Consider the following 24174-nt stretch of genomic DNA (forward strand, 5'->3'; position numbering starts at 1 on the left):
TGAAACTTCCTGGGAGATATTGCCACGTACAAAGAAGGCTTTTTACAGTTATCTCAGCTTGGAAATTGTGTGTCAGTACTCCTTTAAAAAGGCAACAGGCTTTCAGTGTTAACATTAGAAATGCGGTAAGTGCCAGAAACTGCTTATGTAGGTATCACAGGTTTCTTTAATTGCTGGGGCAGCGTATACAGACAGTGGTTTGTGCGCTCTTGGTTTTAAGTTGAAAGCGCACCAATCAGTACGTATGTGCATAGCATAAGTAATAAAGATACTAAGTGCACAATCAAACCAAAATGTTTCATATATCCATTATTCAATATAGTACAAAAATTTGCTAAGATCTTGAAAACACGCATGTATGCATGTTGTATTGCTTCAAGTGTGAATTTACCATTTGGATAATCGAAAGCCTGCAAAAAAAGCCACAAAAAATAAAAGTGATAAAACTATGAGGCAGAGTACACAAAAGACTTTCTGGCCTATAACACCAGCATTGTTGGGACAGTTTTTATTGTTAATTTTAACTTGATGTTAATGTACTAGTACCTCCTGCTATTTCACGTGCATGTTTGGTACAACCTGAGCCCATCTTCACCACATGCACATGCACGTACAAAGATTGGTGGGTGCAAAACAGTAGTAATGTAGCACTTCGTCATAATAAGCAGAGCTTGCAGTGGCAGTGGCAATGCCTATTGTGCCCCTCGCACTGTCACTAGACCTGTACATTTTTCTGAACCAGCCACATTCAGTTAGGTTTGAGTAGTGAATATTTGAATTACTTTTTCCAGTTATTTGTTGATTTTTGCAGTTATTTATTTCTGACGAAGAAATTTTTTCCAGTAAGTATTTGCTTCTGTAAAAAAGAAATTGTAACAGTGCTCAGAGGCAAAAATTAGCAGTGGCTTTGCTCGGCTATGCCAGGATATAGTACATAGCGTGAGCTAAGGTTCAGCTGGTTATTCTTAGGTTTCCTGGTTGTCTACGATTAGCTGATTATCATGCTTACTGCTGCTAAAACGATTTCCAATCCAATTCAATTCAATCCAATCTAATCGTCACGGCGGCTCCGGCGCGCCAGCTGTGTGCCGTGAGACGGCACTGCTCCTCGCGCATGTGCAGCACAGCTCTCGAGGAGCCACGCTAAACTGCTCAACCTCGGCCAGTGTAGCTTACGCTACAAAAGTAATGCACGTAATGATACAGGAAGCAAGTACAAATTCAGCGTCTGTCTTTTCACCATCAACAAGCCCTTAATTGAACAATGGTTCATTATGTACTGCTAGACACGAGGTTCTAGGATGCAAGAAAGACGTATTTAGCACCAATTCATGGTGGAATGTGCAGGTTGCTATGGCTTCATCAAATTCCGTCTAACAAGTTAGTATTTCTTTCAGCAGTAGTTCTCAAGTAGGGGTCCAACAAAACCTCTATTCCACAGTGAAACATCCTCCTTGGTGTTTTCTTTCTTTCTCGACATTCTGTGATGGTGATATAAGAAGTTGAAATTTGGCATCGCCGATCGCTTTATCAGTCCTCAATAGTCCGTGGGCAGTCCAAGGACTGCACTGAAGGTCCTATCACAATGCATATGAAAATCAAGCACCTGATTGTGTCCTTGGCAGTGGGGTATGGTTCAAGACTGATAATCGAGACCCATTTGTGCAAGGTGTTTTCATTCTTGCAACACTTTCAGCATTGTATCTCCTATTAAGTTGGCTTTTTCACACAACCCTGAAGCTGTGCAAGAAAGCCAAGGAACATGCACATGTACAGCGACTTGGGCGCAGCAGCCACAACCATGTCAGTATCCTAGTATCCTCTGCTCACCCCCCCCCCCCCCCCCCCGATTATTTTTGCAAGTCTAGAAGGGGTCCCAGAAGATGAACTTGCATATAAGTACAACTACGTCGCAGAGTAATGACAGGAACAGTGCCGTAGTTTGGAACCTATAATAGAATTGCTGGAAATTTCATACAAGGTTAAGTCTGCCTCAGAAAACAACACTTCACTACTACCACCACACCTAGGGTTCTGTGACTTATATGCCCACATGTTACTGTGCACAAGCTTTTAATTAATACCGAGCTGATTTTTGCGTCTGATGGCCAATGCTATGATTGGTATGTTTGTGTGTGTGGTGCAATATACCATGTTTACTATTAGTACCACATGTCAGTGGCAGATATTTGGGCTCACTAGAGTTGAGTCAACTTCGACCATGCTATACACACAGGCAGGATGGGCTCATCCTGCCTATGTGTATTTTCTTCGGGCTCTGGTCTTTTTACGCACTGGTTAACGAGGCCGAAGTTCACTTGGCTCTAGTCAACTCAAATGCCTGCTGCAGACCATGTGTCCATTCATAGGGTCAGAACACCACGAAAAAAACCTAAGCAGAGCGAAGCAAATAAGGACACGGGGGTGGGTCGCATGACAGAACAACAGATATTTGCAAGTACCCTTGCTGCCCTTCTACACCCTCATTGCATTCGGTTGCAAAACTGGTTTGTGGTTGGCACACTTAGCAGCTGCCAAAATTTGTACCTAACAAGTGGATTTTGTTGGACGCCATTGTTGGCTGCTTACACCAGTCAAATCACCTTGGTATATGTCCACACAAGCGGGTTTTATTCATAAAGTAATTCCATAACTGATAAACAAGCTGCGCAGCATGTGATGTTCATAATTTGTTTCACGAATCTGGCCCCCCAAGTACTGATATTTCTGGTTAGGCCTGATTTTGTGCTTCAAGAGATAAGAGTGCTGAAACCGTTCCCAATTTTTAGTCACCGCTTTTTCCCAGCATTCACCGCATTTTGTGCAGTACGTGAAAATAGTTTTTTTTTTAGAAGCGTTCCCATGCCTTCAAAACGGTTAGATTATGTCTGTAGGGGAAATGCTAGTACTGTAAAGTGCCTTCAAAATGTCCAAGAAGTTGCAAGACGCACGGTACTGACATACAGTACAGTACAGTTTGATGCAGGACAAAGGCTGAATTTTTCCCTCGAGAACGACACGGTGATTGATGCTGCTTGCAGCAGAGTGCATGCGACTTTTTTTAATTTGGAAATGAAAGCAATTACTCCATTGTCATTTGGATTGCCGTTACACTTCCGTCAAGAAAAATGACGCAGGAATACACAAAAACACGCGGAGCAAAATGAAAACGCACCTTACACAAGAATAAACGAATGTGCAGCTGTTGCTTCCCGTCTGGAGCAGCTGACAAACCGTTCGAACGAGTGACGGCACACGTAAATCGTTTCCTTCCGCCAGTGTCTGATCCGTTCGTGAAACATTCATCCCACGTGACAGAGAAAGAACAGCTGATGAGCCAAACGCAAGAGACAAGAAGTCAACCTATTTGGCGCTACCACTCGGCTCTGCTGGTGCACCTATGTCGTTGAAGGTAATGCTGATCACATCACTGGCTCTGAGTGTTGCTGCAGGCTGGCACCCCAACGCGGTCAGCAGCTGTGACACGGCGAAGTTCTCCACGTCAATGTCGCAGCCATGGAATGTTCCCGTCACGGTCGTCCTTTCGTGCATGTGGAACGTAGCAGCGTGACCCATCAATCCCTTCATGCATCGCACGAAGTGCTGCCTCAGGTAGATTCTCGCCGCCTGCTGCCGCGGCACCAGCTCGTCCTGTTCTTTTATTTCTTTCAGCGGTCGCTCACGACTATCGTCGTCTTGCGAGGGCATCTTCGAAACCGGTACCTTCAGGACCGTGACCGATGCGAGCTTTCGGAACAACTCCAATCGTGGCTGCAAGTCAATACGTGCGACAAGAAATGCTTCAAGGCGCCCTGCAGTACGCAACACAGACAGGACGCTAAAATCCGGATAATCGAAAAGCGGAAGAGGAAGCTGAAAGCCACGTGACAAGTGATGTCTCTTCCGGAGCCAAGATGGCTGCCACGTGTTGCAGCTGGTGCGGTGGTGTCTAGCTAGCTGGTGTCTGGGAGCCACAAGCTTGCAGTACAGATGGAATTCGGGATGTATTAATTAACCTTGTATTATAGTTACACTGCCCCAGTTGAGTGCCATCCTTGCGCTGCATTGTGCGTAAGCATGAGTGAGGTGAAGAACAGGAAAAAAGGCACGGCGAAAGCAGCCAATGCGTCCGCGAGCGGTCTGTTACCCGTCGCCGAGGTCGAAGGGAGCGACGACCCCAGCAATGCTAACGGTACTCTTCATCACGAAGATGAGCCCAAGAAAGCAACGCAGGTAGTCCGACAAGCTTCTGTGATTTAATTTATGCTTTGGACGCTGGTTTCGTTTGTTTGATGAGGTCGTAGACTGTCACGAATCGTAGCTCAGGACGAAATAGGGGGAAAAAGATTTTTAAGAGTAAACATTGCAATATTTATCGCCAGCGCGAAGTCTTCCTTCGTGTCGCTGCTCGTTAAGTGGTCGCCACTTGCATTTGTATGACACGATGTGTTACATCAGCGTCTGCATTTACCTTTTGGCATGACAGCCAAGGAATCTCGCCCTGCAGGTTTGCAGCCCACAAATGAACGGCGAAGTTTGTTACCTGAGCTCGTGGCTGAATGGCTCGTCCAAATCATTCACGGTTAACATCGAAATTGACGCAATGTCGGTCACCCTATTTATCCTGGCGCTTCTTTCAAGAATGTGGAGACTGGAGCAACCGAGGAGCATCGTGTAAGTGCTGTTTTTGGTTATGCCAACTTCGTTGATTCCTTGCCTTTTGATGGTAGCCTTGTGAACTGGTGGGGCGTCGTTCTGTGAGCGAATGTTTATATTGCAGATTCGACGAGTTGCATTACGGAAAGTTCGCAAGCCTATACATGAAGAATACTTTCTTCTTCGATTCTCATCCACCCCTTGGAAAGCAACTGGTTGCGTTAGCAGGTAAAAACGGGCATCTTCATTACTTTTGTAACGTGACTGCTGTTTTTGGTTTCATATTGGAAAACGCACATAAGCTGGCCTTGCAACAACGTGCATGCCATGCGCAACAACGACATACTTCCCCGCCTTTTCCCCTGTGTAGGAAAATTCTCATGTGCTGATGTCCAATATTTAATGCATATTGCTGGCTTTATCAAAATGAGTACATTTTTTACTTTGAAATAGGTTCATTGTAGTTTAAATTTGTAACATATGCATCTGTGAGTAATAAGATAACAAAAATGAATTGAATGCATGTATTGAGAAAAAACTGGCTTTGAATTTGTCAGTTCATAATACACAAAAGAAAAGTGGAACAAAGGCCGAACACGTTGACACGCCTTCTTCCAGTGATTCATGATTACAGGTTTGGTTTTTCAAAGCCTTGTTGCACTGTCAATTCTTGCAACACATAGCTGCGCATTTTGTCTGACGCTACAGAGACAGTTGGTTGTAGCTGTGTGTAACTTTGCCATAGAGCTTTCCTTTTTTTTTTTTTTTGCTTTGCTAGCTTGCATGTGTAGTGGTTATTTGCACTGCTTTAAGTGGACACAAAATGACAGCTGCTTCAACATTAGCACATCTGGCTTGCCAACACAATCCGTAAGACAACCTGCAATTCCTGCAGTTTCATGGTTTAAAAAAAAACATCAACTTTGCATCTAAAAGTAAAATCAGATAGATTGATGATAAAGTGATCTTCATGTCACGCGTAGTGCACCTGCTCTCACTTCGCTTTTTTTTTTTTGAGCACTGATTATCATTTGTTGACAGTGTCATATGCAGGTAGAGTAGTTTTGTTCTTTTCGTTGAGGTGCGAAAACCTACTGCAAATCAGTGTGCAGAATCAAGTGCTGCTCAAACCTGAAACGAAACCCCAGCTGCGCTTGCATTCTGCTTAGGCAGCTTACCGTCAGTTCGAATCGCGATCCCAAGTATTTACTGAATCACCTACAATTCACAAAAAGTTTGTTGTGCAAATTGAGCAAAATTTTCTAAATTGAAATATTGAAAGACTTTTTTCCATCAGTGCAGTCTGTAGATTCGGAAATACTCTCCAGCATCCTTGCTCTGTCGTCATATTTCTTGTGTCATTACAATAAAACTTATGATGTGAAAAATGATAGAGTTCAGTATTCAAGATCAGCATATATGTATTAGTATATATAACATCATTATCATCATTATCAACAGCCCACTAGGTATTACCCTCTGGTGCTAGGAAATGACTTTCAAAATCCACCCACTTCATTTTATGCTTTTTGGGCTATCTTCCATTCTGTTCAAAATAAATGTTCATTCCGCCTCCTGGGGCATACACCCTTTTTAATATGCTGGGATTAGCACGCAAATATACCTTCGTGTTGGTTAACTGTCACGTCTTCCTTGTTCATGGTCAGCTATACCAGTGTGTTAGTTTAATACTCACCTTACCCATTGAGGAGGAGGTGGTTATGAAATACTATGAATGCAAATGCTAAGAGAGTTTGAAACAAGAAGCTGGGGGCCCCAGGTCTCTCTGGTTTGCCATCCCCTTCATCGTGTAACACTTAAAACTGATAAAACATTCTCAATGCTGGCATAAGGATTAATTTGCAAAATAAGGAGCTTACAAATAAAAAGACTGCTCAAAGTATTGCCTGACTAAAGAGTTTTTTTGGGTGGATACTTTGTACCCTCAAGACATACTCCTTCCTATGCAGTCCAAAATATTACCAGATTTGTTTATTAATGTGTTTGACCGGACAGTTTCACTTAATTCCTCTGTGGTGAAGATGTAGTTTTGTTCACCTATCCCTTTCTACCATCTTTTAGCTCTACATGCATTCCAGTTCCTTGTTTTTGTTTGAAAAGTTAGGTGCGTGTTCTCTCTTAGTAATGACAACTGTTTAAGATCATTGCATTTTATCAGTGTGGTGCATTGATGCCCTTTTGCATGTTTCTGTTTGTTCCCCACTGAACAGCTGCATTTTGCGTAAGTCCAAGTATCTATAATAGCTTGCCAAGGCCTTTGCTTGACTTTGTTTTGTCTGACAAGAGATGCTCTGTGCTTTTGTTCTTAGGCCACCTGGCAGGTTTTGACGGGGAGACTGACTTTGACAGGATAGGAGGAAGTAAGTAGCATGCCACATGGTTTTGTTGGCTTTTGCCGTTTTGCTCTTGCATCACTCTGGGCCACAGTGTGGTGGAGCATTTCAAGGCTCTTTATCCTGAGTGCAAAGGCTGTTACCATCTTAGGCCACAAGAAGCCAAGATACATTTTCCTGCCCTTCACATGAGCTGATGTAGTCTTTAACCTGCGAAGCATTACAGTCACTGCAACCGTTTCAATGCTCCATGAAGTTCACTCTTAGTTACATTCTAGCAAAGCCAGAGCTATCTGATTCAGCACTTGAGCAGCATGTAAGCTCTGGCTTCAGTTTTGCCTGGGGCACAGTGGATGGTTTGCAGAGAAGTGTAGAACGCATTAAATCCCACTGATGGAGCCTTTCTGTGTGAAACGCTTACTTGCTGACAGTCACCGTAGACCTATGCCACTGGCACTTTGTGTGCACACAGGGTATATAGCTGCATTTCGATCTACTTTTAGGAATGCCTGTTAGGCCAGTATATTGGACATAACAGTGGACATACTTGTCACAGTTGGCTTTATCAAATGTTCCTCGGGCAAAAGCAACCACTTATCACAATGCTGCCATGCCCTGTTATTGGTTGTTCCTATTGGATCACCTGACTAGTATGTGCCAAGTTGAAAAGAAAACGAGAAATTGTGAGTCAGTAGTGGAAGACACCGCACATGGCCTGGGCTGCCCTCCTACACTTCAGAAACTTAACTGGCTGCTTTATTAGGCAATTGATTTAGTCCTTGTAAATGCAGAAGGGCCTTTGCAGAAGAGCTGGCTAAAATGGAAGAGTAAAATAAAAGGAAGAAGCCTGCTGCACCGAGCAAATCCCGTCTGCCATCTTTTGTGTGTACCAGCCTTCATTGTGCTGTTGCAAATTTAATTGTTCATTCACGTACATAGTAGATTTTGTTTGCTTTGATGCAGGTTATGCTGTAACCTGTTTTTCCATCTTATTATAAGTGCTTTAAAGGTGTAGTTTTTTGCATGAGACTGTTAAAACAATAATTGATTGTGTCAATTGGCTCCTTGGTTATGAGTTGGATTCTTTATGATTTTTTTTTGTAAAAGCACGTTTCAAATTGAAAGGTGCGTGTAGCTACCTATTTGCACATAAGTAAACAAAAAGAAAATCAATGTAACCACGCAGGATTACTACAGAACGTAAAGTTGGGAAAGTTGTTAATGATTCATCTTGATGAAAAAAGGGCTCAAAAACATGGACAAAAAAAAAAGGCAGAAAACACAGCGACTAAATAGTAGTTGTGAATTAGCGCCGTGTTGTAGGCCTCTTTTTCGTCTGTGTTTTTGAGCGCTTTTTCCATCAAGATGAATCACGCAGGATTATTTAACAGCTTCACCGTTAAATAGGGGTTACACCCTTACTTGCATATTGTAATAAATTTTCTCAGTTTACTACAAAACTTTGCCATCACATATGTACATTGGTTGCCTAGGTGCGGTAATTTTCAATAGAATGCAGCTTGTTCCTTCCTTTTGTTTTTCATCAAAATGACAGTGAGTAGAATTGTAAACGTTTAAATGTATAATGACTTTATCTGGTAAAAACTTGGGAGTGTGTAGGCCATGTTCCAAGTTTTCTCGTACAATTTATGCACATTTTTTTACAAGAACAGGGCCTTTCCTCGTGCACCGAACTTCTTGTCTATTTATACTGTCAACAGCAATCTCACATGAGGAGGTGTACAAGAAAGCCTTTAACAAATTGTGAGCATGTTTATCCAATACAAACTGTGCCTTGAGACAAAAAAGGCGGATGGTAACCACAGAATAGACCAATAGCAAAATTCTGAACACTGAGATGGCATCGAACATTACTTTTTCACACTAGTATGACATTTGAGTCATAATTCGTGTGAGGCAAAGGTCACCAAGAATTTTTTCTTCTTCCGCATTTTAGGAATAAACTTATACCCGTGCCACACGTACACAAAAAATGACATTAAGTGTTTAAGGCCTTAAGATAGCAAATGTCATTAATTGGGCGGGCCGTGCTACACGCGAAAACGCAAAGGCATTAAATGTGTTAGGCATGATGGTGATCATGACCAAAAAGAAAAATTCACTCATATTTTAGAAGTCTTTAATGTAGAGAAAAACGCCTTAGAAGCGTTAAAACTGTTTTTTGCGAAAGAAAATTTTATGAGAAATAGTGTTTTCTTGAAAATGGTGGGAGCCGTTTCTTAAAAGTGGCTTCGGCATGCCGTCACCGGCGAGCGGTAGCCAAATCCGAAAAATTTAACACGAAGAGTAACGCGATGTTCTTACTTTTGCCTCTGTTCTAGTGAACTTCATCTTCTTCAAACCTTCGCTACCAATTGTGCACAAAAAATCGTCATATTTCGAAGTTAAGCTACATTTCCGCGTCAACACTTTGGTGCTGAGAGTTTCGGTGGCTTCATTTGGTGCTCATCGCGTTCGAGAGTAGGCAGATTTAAGGTGTTCGCGTAGGTAAATGAGTTGTGCACAACTCCTTAAACCAAAATGACATTAAAGCGAATGGCATTAGATTTTTGCGTGTAGCAGCAAATTAATGGCATTAAAACTTAAGGCATTAAGCATTTAATGTCATTTTTCATGTACGTGTGGCACGGGTATAAGGCTCTATGCTTGTACTAAGCAGTGGAATGAAGGTCGCCATGGGTTGCGCTACATAGTGCAGTCACGAATAAGGGTTTTTGAATGAGTTGCCTTCAATGGTGAGCCTGTTGCAATGTCTCTGTCCCTCTCCCTCCTCTGCCCCTAGGTTACAGCCCGTCTGTCCCACTGTGGGCTCTTCGATTTGTGCCGGCCCTGTTTGGCTCCCTGCTGGTTCCTGTGACGTACCAGCTGGCGCTGACCCTCGGCCTGGCCCAGCCGTCTGCCGCCCTCGCTGCCGTGCTGGTGCTGCTCGAGAACTCTCTCCTCACCCAGTCGCGCTTCATTCTCATGGAAGCCATCCTGATGTGCTTTTCAATGCTTGGCCTGCTTGCGCTGCTCAAGTTCAGGAGACAAAGGTCAGTCACGGCTCGGGGTGCCAATTTGGGCGTTGCAGAGTTTCAGTTAGCTGGGGAAGCTTTAGTTTGACACCAGCTTGTACATCCTGTGGGAAGTTCACGGCAGTGCACCAGGCATTGTCGTAGCTACTCGGCCAATTAGAGCGATGAGTCAGGCTTCATCTAGAACGGCGATCCTTTACATGTTCTGCCTAAGTTTGGTGTGCGAGAATGATGGTGCTATTTACTGTGCCACACTTTTGTTATTCTAAAGGCTGAAAATGGCAGCCAATCGTAAAGCTTCGTTGTGACGCTTGCTCACAAAGATCAGTGCCTGAGAAATGAGGCAGTGCAGGCACCTCTGGTTGCAGGGTTTTTCTTCAAAATAAGCAAGCAATAAATAAATAAGTGAATAAATATAAATAAATAAAAATTAAGTTACGTGGACAGAACCGACTGTTGTCATTATTCATGTGCAACAACGCGTTTACCAGGAGTGCTTTGGCATGCACACAGAGTCATTCGTAGTGGTTGAGTTGCTTTATTGTGGTTGTCCCAGGCAATGTGCGAGTGAGTGTAGGGTGTGTATCCACTCTGGAAACAATGTGGGGTTTATTTTGCACTGGCATAACAGTTTGCCCGCAGCTCACTAAAATGGGGGCACGCGTGACAGGACAAAGCTTTTGAATGTACCATCCACACTGTATTCCATGTTAAATGCTCTTGCCATAACCGGCTAGTACAAGCAGCCTTGTACCCTTCTGTTTCATGTTTGTTGCAGGTCCTTTACAGCAGCTTGGTGGTTCTGGTTGACCTTGTCAGCTGCTTTTCTTACATGCTCTCTCTGGTAAGGCGCTGTCCACTTTTTGTGCAGTCCTGGTGCCAGGAAGAAGTTTGAGCATTGAAAACTTTGCCTACTGATCTGTTTCGTGTTTCTGCCTTTCAGCGTCAAATACATTGGCATATTTTCTATGTTCTTGGCTGTCTACATTATGGCGAGGGATTTCTGGAACATGCTTGGAAACACCGCCATCTCAGACGTAAGTGGCGGTACTGGGTACCTACTCGTTTCACAGGTGATTGTGTGTTTCACAACTGGTGGAGTGATTTGTGGGTGGGTTGACTTCATAAAGGAAGTTCATCAACAGAGGGAGGTGTAATCCGCTGCATGGAAGTAAAGCTTGGTCTTGGCAGTGCATACATTTTGAAAGGATCCTGGGCATAAGAATATAATAGTAAAAGTTGGTAGTGAAACACAGCAGCTTGTATTTCTACACCAACAATTCCACCACAAACATTACTGGAGTAGTATATCCAAAGACGTGAATAATAAAAACAACTTTTGTTTAGCTTTAAAACTAGATTTTGTAAGTCTGTATAGGCAACGATCAGTTGTCTTTTTGATTGATATGTTATGGTTGTGTTGATTATGTTATGATATGATATGACATCAAATGATATGTTGGGTTGTATTGTGTTATGAAATGTCATGGTATGTTCATTTATTTGCTATTTTTCTAAAACCAATGTGTTCGTTGCTGTCGCTGCAAATATAACGTATTTTGCATTGGACCCACTACAAGCCAATTGTCTATTGGTCCAAGCACTGTCTTGAATGACTCTAAACTAATAGTGCATGAATAAACAAATTGAAAAAAAAAAAAAGAAACTTCATCCTTTGATAAATTTTGGAAAGGCTCTGAAAGTGCAATCACAGCACAATCTGCATGATGTTTATTATCTGCATTAAGCTTATGGCAGAGTCCAAGGCAAGAGGTGTGGAAGTTATCTATTAAAAAAAAAGTGGGGCTGGCTGTTTAAGAATATGAGGTGACATAATGTTACGGGTGTAAAAATATGTCACCTGTAATCTGTAGCCTTCCATTATGTGGCATCTCACGGCCCAAAGGTGGTTCCACTGTGTTCGACCCTAATTTAGCTTTTAAAGTAAAGCAGGCACTCGAGAGATGAGAAATATTTGAGGGGCGTAGAATTGCGACAGCAAAGGTTTGCGGTTGTCTTAGCTAGGGGGCAGTTTTGGGGCACTAGTGGGGCTTGGCTAAACTCTAAGCACACTTGATTTTAGCACAGTAGTGTATGCTATTAAAAAGAGTTTAGTGCATACTGTTGTTATTGATCTTGAGATGTTCGTTTCCTGATTAACAAAGCAAACTCATTTTTAATTCACTACAAAGATCGTGGTGCGGCCTCTCACGTGGCTCGTCGGGAGCGCTGTCTCTCCTCTTTATGAAGCTTTGGTGTGCGGGTGCGGCTCCCGCACGCCTGCTCGCATTCCGTAATCGCTGCTGAAGTAGAGTGGTGGCGCCATCCAGTGGCAGCCAAGGAAGGTGCTGCGTACACTGTGTACAGACAGCTGATTGAAACCTAATTCAGCCGCATACTGAGGCAGGATCAAGGGAATAAAGTTGGAAGTAGATGGGAGGAGAGATGACTAGGGGTCGAGCTAGGAGAAGGCACAGCACATCTTCGAGGAGGGCCGCTGGTTGTGTGGAGGGGGAGAGCATCCATTGGAAGGGGTGAACCCATGTGGTTAATAAGTATGCAGTTTTATTATCACTTAGTGCGGGCTTCCTGTGGATAAGGCTGAGCTGTGGCAAAAAGAAAACTTTTAATCGCCATTGTGTTGATGGAGTAAGCTATAAGAAAATGTTTTTGGAATTTTGGTGTTCTGCATTGTCTTTTACATTATTTCACGCAACCTTATTACCCCTTTCTACTTTGTGCAGCCTCTGTGTCACAGGGAGCTGTGGCACCTAAGTCCTATCCCAGAGCTCTTGTTTGGGCACCTGTGAGACTCGGACATTGCAGCCGTGCATGCTTGCCCAAACAGTGTCGCTTTCTCTTAGCTGTGCCCTTGATGCGTGTGCATGGTCTCTGTTTCCCAGGCCAAGCTCTGGGTTCATTTTATCGCCAGGGCAGCTGTGATGACTGTGGTCCCTCTGAGCATCTACCTGGGTGTCTTCTATGTGCATCTCAGCCTGCTCACCAGAGCTGGTCCTCACGACAACATCATGACCAGTGCTTTCCAAGCAAGCCTCGAGGTGGGTCCCTTGCTGTGGTCTTTAGTGGCAATGGGTTGTCGTTCACCTTGGTGGCTTTGAAGGGTCACTTAAATGCACTGCTATATCAGCCGCAAGAGTTTATGGGCTGCAGTTGTGAGAACCTGGTGTGTCTTATGGCCCGGCAGGTGTTTTTTGTGTGGTGTGTGTAAGGAATCTCCACCTTACAAAGAACCACTCACACACACAAAAAAAAACACTGCTGTTTGCTACCCTGGAAAGAATGCAAAAACAATGCCACGAGTCCAGTGGCATCACATGACCATTCATGTTGTAGCTAGAAGTGACTGCATTGATGGCACTGTCAACTATGGTAGGTTATCACATGATACGAATCCCATGTATGTGTTCAAAGCACTCATTTTTTTGTGCCACCAATGTGTCCATGCGTGTGCACAGTACAAATGTGCAACACAAACACATGCATGCACTTGGATGCACATAGGTATGGATACAGAAGATGTATGCACTAGAAGCACACGCGTGCGCACTGTGGTCTCTCCACCTCACAATATGCACAACCCGAGCATTGCACAAGGCAGGCACTCATGCACCCTGCAAGGAACCACCATGGGTTCGGGCTATTTGAGCACGCTGACGAGACTGCAACGCCGTCGCGCCAACTCAATGCCGCCTCTATTGGGCAGGTGGAGTAGGGGCAACAAAGGAAGATGCCCAGGGTACGGAAGGAAGACGTTTATTTACACCAACGTCCCAGTTACATGGTTTACATGTTCGTACTTCCCTTTTGGTGAAAGGGGCGATGGGGCGCCACGCGCAAGTGTGTGTGTCGTCGGCGCGCAGAGCCAGTAGGCTCTTCGGTCAGGGCAAAATTCGTGGCGCAGCACACCGTTCTGCACACGCATCGCCGTGCTGGCCAGATCGGCTCACAGCAGCGAGGGAGACGTGGTCTGTTCGCTCACACGCGTGTACGGCACGGTGTGATCGTCAAGATGTTAGGTACAGCCTACATGTAAGCATCGGGTCGGAGCAACAGGAGCAACCTAAGGCGTGAGCCAGCAGCCAGAGGGGCTGACGGGCTTTCGCTGGTGCAACAGAGTTGCGGCCGGACGGTAGAGAAAGCGTCACGTACCTTCGGCCAACTCCTTTGTCATCCTCGAAGCGTCTCCCCAAACGAACATGGCGAGAGGGGGTTTGGGAATTGCTCAAACGGGCCAATGAGGTGAGGTTAGCCCCACTACCAGGGCGGAACGCCCGCTGCGTGACAGGGTTTTATCGCGAACGGCTGCTGGCACCTTTACTTCGTCAAGGAATTTGAAACCTTTCGCTCGGCCTTACGCGGTGGCGCAGAGGCGAGCTGGCCCTTCGGGAAGAGAGGGGGGAAGTTGCCGCGCTGACCAAAGAAGCACTTGTGTCGTGGCAGCGGGCTCCAGGATCCCCACAGCACGTATAAACACAATTACAGGCAGACGTGTGCATGCATAGGCAAAAGCAAATATATGAGCAAAAGTGTGGATGTGTACACCAATCTGCACCCATGCACATGTGCAGATGCACAGGCACATGCGCGTACCTGCAAACACAGTCGCATAATTCTGCGGACGTGAAGCCTATAAAGGCTCTTCCACAATGAGGCATATACAAAACTCTTTAATGGGATTTTCAGTGTGAGGCCTATGATGCTCTCACATTTAGGAAAGACATTTCTTACTGCTGCATGGTGCTGCAAAGAATTGTGGCAACACTATGTGCCCTCCCTGCCGCTGATAAGCCTATCGGTTTGATTATCTTAACTGGTCACTGATAGGTGCAGCAGTACGTTTCATGTAATACACACACATCACACACATGCAGAAAAGGAAAAAAAACTAACATTGTCTTAGGGTTACAACCTGCCGTTTCATCTTATTTGGTGAGATACAGAGCATAGAAACAACAACAAAAGTTTGTAGGGGGAAATAGCGAGCGGCGTCTGAAAGGGTTAAACACAATTACAGGCAGACAGGCAGTTCTTGCTCTCTAACTCTTTCAGGACCGCTCCATAGGCCATCGATCACATATGATCAATGGTTCTGTGAGCCTGCAGAATACAAATTTTCGCTCGATGGAACACTTAGCGATATCTAGGAGATAGTTTGAAAACTGGAGTTTTCTCTTTTGTGAAGTTTCTCTTTTTATCGCCAGGCAGCAACGCATCAGATATTTTATTCTGACGGGCAGTGGTTTCGAATGTAAACAAACATGGCGTCATACTCGCGCGAGCGCGATAGTAATCCGCCTCGTCTCGTCTCGCATATCTTCGCCTTCTACTGTGGATTTTAACGATGAGAGTGGCAGTGAAGAGTCGTAATTCGGCTTTAGAGATCGGATTTCAGCTCAAGTGAGGATTCAGGTGTCGATCAGCCTGGAACATCAAATCGCGCCCTAAAGTGGGTGTTGGTTTCGGTTTCAATTGGCTCTGGAGTAGGTATGTGCGCTCGAAATATGTTCTGGCTGGTTTATATTTGTTCGCTAGGGTGTTGACTACCTATGGTGGTGATCTCCTGCCACCAGCGCAGAAACGGATCAAGTTTTCGCCGAGACGAGAGCCCGGCGTGTACTTGGGCGACGACGTAGCCATGGCCCTAGTGCCAAAGAGATCACACACAAAACAAAAAACCATTTACACCTAGCCGCATCAAACTTTCGCGATGAAGAAACAAAGCATTGTGTTAGATTTTGTATATCCTGAAATAATTTTATTCTTTTTTAATATTTTTATATTTACGCTTTTTTCTATCTTTTTCTGTAGTTTTTTTACGAAGTTCTTACTTTCAGATTTTTTCATGGTTCTATCGTCAGTGTTGAAGTAAAACTTGGTATTGTATGTCAAAGAACATATAATTAGCTGCATTTTGGTATATGCTAAGGCAGGATGGTGCCTTTGCTTTATGTAATAAAAAATTTGTACCGAGACCTCTCTTTTTCATCACTTTTTCCGGCGGTCCCGAAAGAGCTAATGTTGTTAATGCAATTTCAAGTTGTATTAAAAATATATGCCAAGTGACTAAGTTGTAGTGAGCACCTAATTTTTTGCGAAGTTCACAGACCATCTATAATTTTCAAAAAGTTTGATCTCTTGGACATGAAAGCAAGGAATTTTTTCATCGATGACAATGATTTTGGTCCGCTTTTTTCCCATTAGCATGAGCCCAGAAAACAGAAATGTACTTTCAAAAGGTCTTCGCTGGAACATGATCTATTTGTGTGCACATTCATGTTGGGAATAGTGGAGCATAATTTATGGTTATCTACACTCATTAGATGCACCAAAGAGTATGCATAGCTGCTTTGTGTTGACCCACCACGGTGGTGTAGCAGTGAAAATGTTTGCAGGAGAATGCAGTAAATTGCACATTAGCGTTGATGCTTCAGAGGCTATTATGTTTCTGAGAGAGGTAAAATATGAAACTGCTTGTATGTATGAAATTTCAGTTCGCATTAAAATTTCCACCTTGTTTGAATTACTCCTTAGCCCTCCAGTATGGCTGCTCTGTAACCCAGGTTTGGCTATGGTGCGTTAATCTCAAATTCGATTTTAAATGAGGTGCTTTGCATGGCGTTCTTGAAAGTTTCGAGGCATGGATATAGCTTGTCAGTTTGTTCACTCACTAGTTTATGTTACGCTTTGCTCTTTGTTGCGTAACAAATTGTGAGCAATGGAGCTTCCGTGAAACGGGAAAGTTTACTTTCTAACAGGGCAGTTGTGTCACAGCCAAGGTGACGCAGTTTGAAACTTGGAAGGTCACTTCCCTATTCATTGTCATTTGCTTGGGAGAGGGTTGCGGCTTATAAATTAAGGAGTCGTAACTGAGACAGAGCTGGCATTTTCCAGCTCTGTCTCTTGCATGCTGGAAATGCTAATCTCCTTGATGCAACCTTCAAGGCAATGCTGTAAACTGTCCCACGATGGTAACAGTTACGGGCTTTGCTGTGAAGTTGACTTCCGAGCTGTAATGTTATTTAATATGTATTTTAGTACTGGCTTCTCCTTGAACAACAAAAATTCTGTGTTGAGTTTCACAGGCTGTCTTTAAAGGGGCCATGAGGAACAAAATGCAATTTTGCCTCATTCGAAAGAGTGCCTCGTTAGAATAACAGTGACACCACGTTAAAAAAAAAACTTCCCGCGAGTAAGCTGTATATAATGAGGAATAAAGAGAATGGGCGTGCGACCCTCTTGCTACTTTTCTGCACTGAACTTATGACGTATTATGAGCAGCTCATTGCGATTAGCTGAGACCGAGAAAATTCAACGCAAATTAAACAGGGATTATAAGCTGGCAGAACAAGCTGTTTGCGCTAAAATTTAGTGCACATTCTTTTTATAGTAGTAAAAATGGTGGGGTAAACAATGGAAGTTACAAACAAACCCCGTAAACATAGAAGCATCAGTGTGTACTGCTGCGCGCACTATGCTTGTTATAGCTGCACAGCAGTCCGACACATTGGGCTTGTCTCACACGACACTGGCCGATTAGCATAAGTGACATTGTCTTACGTGGCCCTATTTATCGAGCATACCCAATGTTTTATGAAATGATCACTATTAGCCGTAACAAAAATAAGCCAGGTATAAATCCGGTCTAAAGCAAAGCGAGTTCGAATAGCAGTACTGAGTGGTATCGTAGCGCCACCTAAAAGGGTGAACGGTAAACAAGGCAACACAAGACGTTTCGCCGTTGCTTGAAGCTCTAGTCAACATACCAACATTGGTTTCATGTTTGTGCTTAGCTACGTCATCGCTGTCGTCACGAACACACGATGTAGTGGGAGAATTAAAATTTTGGCCTAAATTGTTTAATTTTTTAGTGAATAAAGAATCGTTTGCGGTCGGACAAGCACTGGGGTACCATAAAACACTAAATCTTTCTAATAAAACAAAATTGTATTTTGTCTTCATGGCCACTTTAAAGTAAATAAAAGCAAACAACCCATGGGTTACACAGTTTGTTACAATTACGTAGTTGTGTAGTTATAATAGGCTTTTCTGCAAATCAATTTAATTAAATAGCTTTGTGTAACATTTGCAAATCTCACGCCTAACCTTATTAATCCTTTCCCTGAAAGGTGTTTTTTAATGCCAGAAGCATTACTGATCAGAAATTTTGGTGCGTGCATCTGCTTATGGGTCTTTGTCCTGAACAAAAAGGAGCAGGATCATGATCTCTCTCCTCATTCCACTCCGGACTAGTGTGAGGAGTCGGATGACATGCCATTGCTCCGCATAGGGGGTGAGATTGTCAGTAGTAGCTAAGCCAGTTGACAGAGTACTACATGGTTATGTGAATGAATATAAGTAAGAAAGTATTTTGTCCTTTTTTTTTGTTTCAGTTTCATGGTTCCAGTTTTTTTCACTGGTTGTTCCCGGACAAAGTTGCACTATATGAATTGTGCTACACGCTTCCCTCCTTCATTTTTCCAGGGAGGCCTGGCATCCATCACCAAGGGCCAGCCCCTGTCTGTGGTGCACGGCTCCCAGATTACCCTGCGGCACACGCACGGTCGTGCTTGCTGGCTTCACTCGCACCCACACGTGTACCCCGTCAAGTACCCCGATGGCAGGGGCAGCTCACACCAGCAGCAGGTGGGTGCTCCTGCGTGCACGGTGGCAGAGATGAGAGCACCACGTAGGAGGCTCATTCGTCTCATATGGTCGCGTTGTTGCATCGTTGTGATGTGAGGGAAAGCGGCTGGGTTGGGGCTGGGCTCCAGATGCTCTGAAAGGGACTCCTAACAGGATTGGCGGAGCTCACTTAAAAGCATTTTTAATAAAAAGATCAGTGTGGTAGGGACATGCAAATGTAGTATATTTGCAGTCGGGTCAACTTATAATGATACCGTTTATAACAATGTATCGGATATAACGATGAACAACTATGCTGCTGTCCACTTTTGTATGCGTTCAATGGTAAAATAAACCGCTTATTACAATGCTCCAGTGCTGCGATATCGGATATGACGATTGAATCCGGTTACAGCGTGCACCAAAAATGCAAGCTGTTGCGGGCTCTATGCTCCGACCGTGCCGAAGGCCTGTGCCACAATGCGCCTCGCATCCCGTCCATCTCGCAGAAAACAAGTCGGCTGCACTGTTTACGAGGAAGAGAGGGGAGGAGGGGAGCAGTTTTCCTTTCAAACCCCCCTCCTGGCGCCGCCGCTTTGGTCTCGTCCCTGCGCCCGCTCAATCGCTCGCACGTTCGCTTGTTGTGTCACGTGCACGCCGCTTTGAATTTGTCTGCTGGGGGTCTCTTCAGCTGCCTCCGTTTTTCCGCGGAAGGGACGTCATCACTTCTGCGGAAGGGTCAGAGTCGTCACTGTCACCGCTGTCTGCAGCGGCGACAGTGATGACTCTGACAACGCGGTTGCGCAGCCTACTCTGGTAGCGTCTTCGCAGGAGGCCCAACGCATGATACAGTCCCTCAGGGTCTTCGTTTCCACCAAGGACCCTTCGCTCAGCTAAGTGAAGCACTATAGATGCTCTTGAAAAAGATGTGTGCCAGCTTCGTGTGCAGCAAACAAAGCTGACCGACTATGGCTTATTTTCTGCAAATAAGTAGTATGTAGTACGACCTTGCTTGCTGGCGAATAAAATGTTTTGAGCTCCATTTCGTTTTTTTGTTTTGCAACCCACTTAGTAACAATTATTGGTTATAACGATGGGATTTCCTCGGCACTTGGGTATTGTTATTAGTGGACTAGGTGGTATATGCACACACAGCAGCTCAAGTGAGACATTATTAGGGCAGTATGCTGCTGTACCAGGCTGACCTTCAAGGGACCCTGCTATACCTTTGTAAAAAATTTTCAACATCTGAAGTACTTTTAGGACATGTCAAACATTGATCATCATTATCATCATGGTCAAAAAGCACATCCAGTCCTTAGGTTAGGTGGCTTCAAAATACCTGATCCAAACACTACTGCTCTACACACATAAGATAACTTGCAAACTAAAAAAAATTATATTCCTCTTTCTCAGTATCCTTCAAAAGTGGGGCATTGTGCGCTTTGTGTGATGCTGTCTCCATCGTCGGGCGCTTCAGATGCGCTGTAAGTGTGGGAGACAAGCCGTGAAGGGGTGCTGCATTTTCCTGCGCCTGCCGCTTGGCTTTGTGATCATTCCTTGGTTTGTGTGACCGGGTAGCTGAGACATTCAGCATTGATGCCATTGATGAAGCATGGGTTTCAAGGAGCTGGATGGAATGCTTCAGCCCAATACTGTTGCAGCAGATGATGCGTGCACAGTCCTGGGCTGTGCACCAGAACTACATCTCCTCCGTGCTTCCCTGCATACCCCTTAGATCTTTGTGAAAACAAAGTAAAATGGTACGACAAAGGTTAGGGTGCTGGTGCTACCTGATGTTGTTTGCCTCAGTTGTGTGTAACTTTCCAAATTCTTTCATATGCGTCCTCATCTAACACAACCTGATAGCGTACATCTTTTCTTTACATCTGCGAAAAAGTGGGGGGGGGACATTGCAACTGTTAAAGTTGAACTCAATTTCAGGTGACATGCTACAGTTTCAAAGATGTCAACAACTGGTGGATAGTGAAACGACCTTCGATGTAAGTTGATGGCTGCGCCTCTGTTGGCTTTATGTTTTTGTTTTGTGTGTGCACTTTTTAGTTACTTAAAATCGCTGTGATTTCTGTTGCACAAGTTTTCAAAAACTGGGGAGAGTGTGTTGGTGGGTGAAATGATAGGAAAACTGCATTTTTAACAAATAATTGCTAACTGTCATTGGTCGGGATACAGAATAGACAAGTTGTAGATACACTAGGCCCCTGATGGTAGGCAAAAAAGCTCATGAATCATCAAGATGTTTTCTTAAGAAGTTAACGGAGTTTAATAATACAGTTTAACCTCGTTACAACAGATCTGCTTACAACAGATGTTCGGATACTACGTACCGATTGGCAATGTTTGGTTAGTACTCCCATCTGCGCCATTTTTTGAATTTCTTTTACTGTGGATTCTGTTACAACATACATGCAGATATAACAGACTAGTTTTAAAGGTCAGCAAGTTCATTTTTGCACTTCTACAGTGGACTTTTCAAGCGTAGACAACCCGTCCTTTTATACATTTGCAGTGTTTCTGTTTCTAATTTACAATGGTGATTGAACAAAAACAATTTGAAACAACTAAAAAAACTTTTTTGCTTGCCAGAAACTAGCACTGTTAAGTGTGTGTAGTCATGCACTTGCAGCATGTGTAAGTGTGATGTCCTAGCAGTCAAGTGATAGGATTTAAAATTTAACAATGCTAGTGCAACGGATAAGATGTTTATATATCAAAGTTTCGACCCGCCTCCACGAAATGTAAGCCCCCATACAATACATGTGGGTAATACCCCTGTTACACAGATGACGTTAGCCGTGGTTATCTGTAACCACCGTCATGAGAGTTAAACGTGGTTACAGGGAACCGTTGTCTGCAGTTGTTACACGGCTTTTTAACGCTCTTGATTAGAGGCGCTGGTGACATCTAGTGGTGGTCACCTCAATGAAGTATTATATTCATATTACAGGGCCGTTTGCAGAGTGATTATACAAAAACAACGCGCTAATTAAAAAGTAATTGTTTTGTATTTTTTATTAGTGTGTAGAATGAAGTTTGCAACTTGCGTTTAGCTCGGGTTGGGCAGAACCAGGAGGAAATCAAAGGCAGTTTGACAACACTGGTTCTAATTGTGTCGTCGCATTTCATTGAGTGCGCAAAGCAGTGCAGCCATGCGGCTTGTCTTTGATGTGCATTTCTCCCAAGCGTTGTGTTTTAGATGCGAAGCATCTCATGCTCAAGGCTGTGTCCCTCCCTCCCTCGTTGTCGTCCGCTGTCCGCATTCTACTGCGCATGCGCGTCTCTTCAGCCCCGTCAGCGTTTGGGCTGACGTCAGCGCAGTCCACTATAAAAAGAAATAGTTAGGCGGCGCCCGGTTTCGATCCCACGACTCTCTGGCCGCAACGGGAGGTACGTGGCGCTCTTCCCACTGCACTACAAACCGAGACGGGAGCAAGCGCTACGAACACACCTTATGTCCTTCACTCATTCAAACTACGTCAAGAAGCTACTGATACAATGAAGGCACGCGAAGCTGAACGTCAACGGAAACGACGAACTGTAAACTAATGGGAACTTCAGTCGACCCCATGGCTGCTTCGCATACTAGTCAGGGTTCCCCTACGGCATACCTGCCAACTCTTCCGAATTTTCAGTAAAATGTACGAATTTTGACGCGTCTTACGATTTTACGAATCCCGCCTGAAATTTTACGAATTTTCGAAAAAACTGGGACCATCTATTTAAACGACACTGTGAAACCTGCACCGCCACGAGAAAGCAATATGTAGTCTTGTTATAACCATCTGCGAAGCTGCGATTTCTGTCTTCTCGGGGTGGGCTACGCAGCGGGGTGAACTCGCTGCTACCTCGGCAAGCCTGCTTATAGCATGTTGTTCACGGGCCGGTTACGAATTCAGTGTTCGTGGCGCTCTTTGTATGACTGCCGCGTCCTGTGCATTGTACGACTGCCGTAGTTGCTTCGCAGTGCAAAGGCGGGCTCGAAGCCACGAAAGCACTACCAAGTGTTTTCGAAATCGTAGGTATCCGAATTCGCTGCACTTCCCAATGAATTTGCTGCTCATTACTCTTCAACACTGACGGTTTTTATGTATGGTTCTGAAAACTTGAGAACGCGTGAAGAAAACGTGAATAATTTTAGACTTAAAAATTAAAGTGTGCTGCCCACCACTTCTCACAGTCAGCAGATATTACGAATTTCTATGTCACCAGGTTGGCAGGTATGCCCAACGGGAAGATGGTGTAATTTTTTTCGCCCTCACACCATTTTCTGTGGTGTTTTCACAGTGTGCGTTCATGACGACGGTGATGATTGCAGGTACTGGGGTTTTGTCAGCGCGCAACTTGCAGCGCTTCAGCAGCGGTGAATGCAAAAACATTGTGTCTTTGCCGAGATGGAACGTGTGAAAAGGCGAATCACCTGTGTTGTGGCTGGGCGTCAATGCGTGCGTTTCTCTCGGCGTTTACTGCTGTGTTGCGTGTGCGAGACACTGCCGACAGGGAGCCGCCAGTTTCTTGGTTAGCGAGGCAAACCAAGGTAGCCAATCACGGTTCGCACTAACCGCAGTTACCACTGAAACCGCGGTTTGACTAGCCGTGTAACAGCGGGAAACTGTGGTTGCCTTAACCATGGTTAATGCCGCCTGTGTAACAAGGGTATAAGTCTCCAAGCTTAGCAGCAAGACCTGTACTTGCATTTCCCTTGTATTCATTTGGAGGCTATGAAAATGCAAGTGTAGGTTGAAAAAGTGAAAGAGCAGTGATAATAGCATGAGTGAATTGAAAGGTGGAGAGGGTGCCATATAGCAGGAGCACAGAAAATGTAAGAAGACGCATGTGCGTGATTTTGTGGCATGCTTCATAGCATCGTAGAGGATGAAACCGCCGAAAACCCAAGTCGTACTGAAGGTTTGTTGGCCTTAAACGAGTACTGACACAAAAGTTTGATTTCTAAAAACTGATAAGGTTCGATTCGTAAAGCTGCCAAGTTGCCCTCCTACAGCTATGGCATCAAATGTCGCTTGGAACCAATTTTGAAGGGACATTATTGCTGCAGTTTTGAGGCACCCAGAAACGCCCAGCTCACCTGCTCTGTGACGTAAATACCGCCGGTGGAGGGGTGTGACGTAGAAGTGTCCTGCTGGTCTAACTCGGAGTGGTCTGTCCCGTTCCTCTCAGCGAGCGGCACGTGTATTAGTTGGAACTCTCTCTCTCTCTTTCTTTCTTTAAATTTAAATTTAAAGAGATTTAAATTTACCGCGTTCCACTACTGCTCCTGGCCGGGTGCTTCGATGCCAGTACTGCCGAGGTGCGCATGAATCGAGGTGCCAACTTCGACGTTTATAGAACTGCGTTGCCTTAGTCCACGTGCGTTCCAAGCAGAACGTGGAACCTATCAGTGGAACCTTTCGTAGCTGTTGCTGCTTGATTTCTTAAAATTCCGCCAGAAGCTATAGTGGTGCGGGCAA

General features: G+C 44.4%; 1 protein-coding gene across 2 annotated transcripts in view; it reads left to right on the forward strand.

The window, feature by feature from the left end:
• The first annotated feature begins 3647 nt into the window (after positions 1-3647).
• Rt (Protein O-mannosyltransferase rt) overlaps positions 3648-24174 on the forward strand; it is a 44193-nt gene continuing 23666 nt past the window's right edge. Inside the window, exons 1-10 of one of the 2 annotated variants that reach the window (XM_077682471.1) lie at positions 3648-4233; positions 4487-4674; positions 4781-4884; positions 6987-7037; positions 9814-10063; positions 10824-10889; positions 10989-11082; positions 12949-13104; positions 18548-18709; positions 20633-20691. In XM_077682471.1, coding sequence (XP_077538597.1) covers positions 4078-4233; positions 4487-4674; positions 4781-4884; positions 6987-7037; positions 9814-10063; positions 10824-10889; positions 10989-11082; positions 12949-13104; positions 18548-18709; positions 20633-20691 — 1286 coding nt within the window. In that variant the 5' untranslated portion in view covers positions 3648-4077. The remainder of the gene's footprint in view (positions 4234-4486; positions 4675-4780; positions 4885-6986; positions 7038-9813; positions 10064-10823; positions 10890-10988; positions 11083-12948; positions 13105-18547; positions 18710-20632; positions 20692-24174) is intronic. The other variant, XM_077682481.1, reaches the window with a different exon arrangement.

The sequence above is a fragment of the Haemaphysalis longicornis genome, unplaced genomic scaffold (genome assembly GCF_048455015.1).
Source record: "Haemaphysalis longicornis isolate Haplotype H1 unplaced genomic scaffold, Haemaphysalis longicornis Haplotype H1 scaffold_1, whole genome shotgun sequence".
Taxonomy (NCBI): Eukaryota; Metazoa; Arthropoda; class Arachnida; order Ixodida; family Ixodidae; genus Haemaphysalis; species Haemaphysalis longicornis.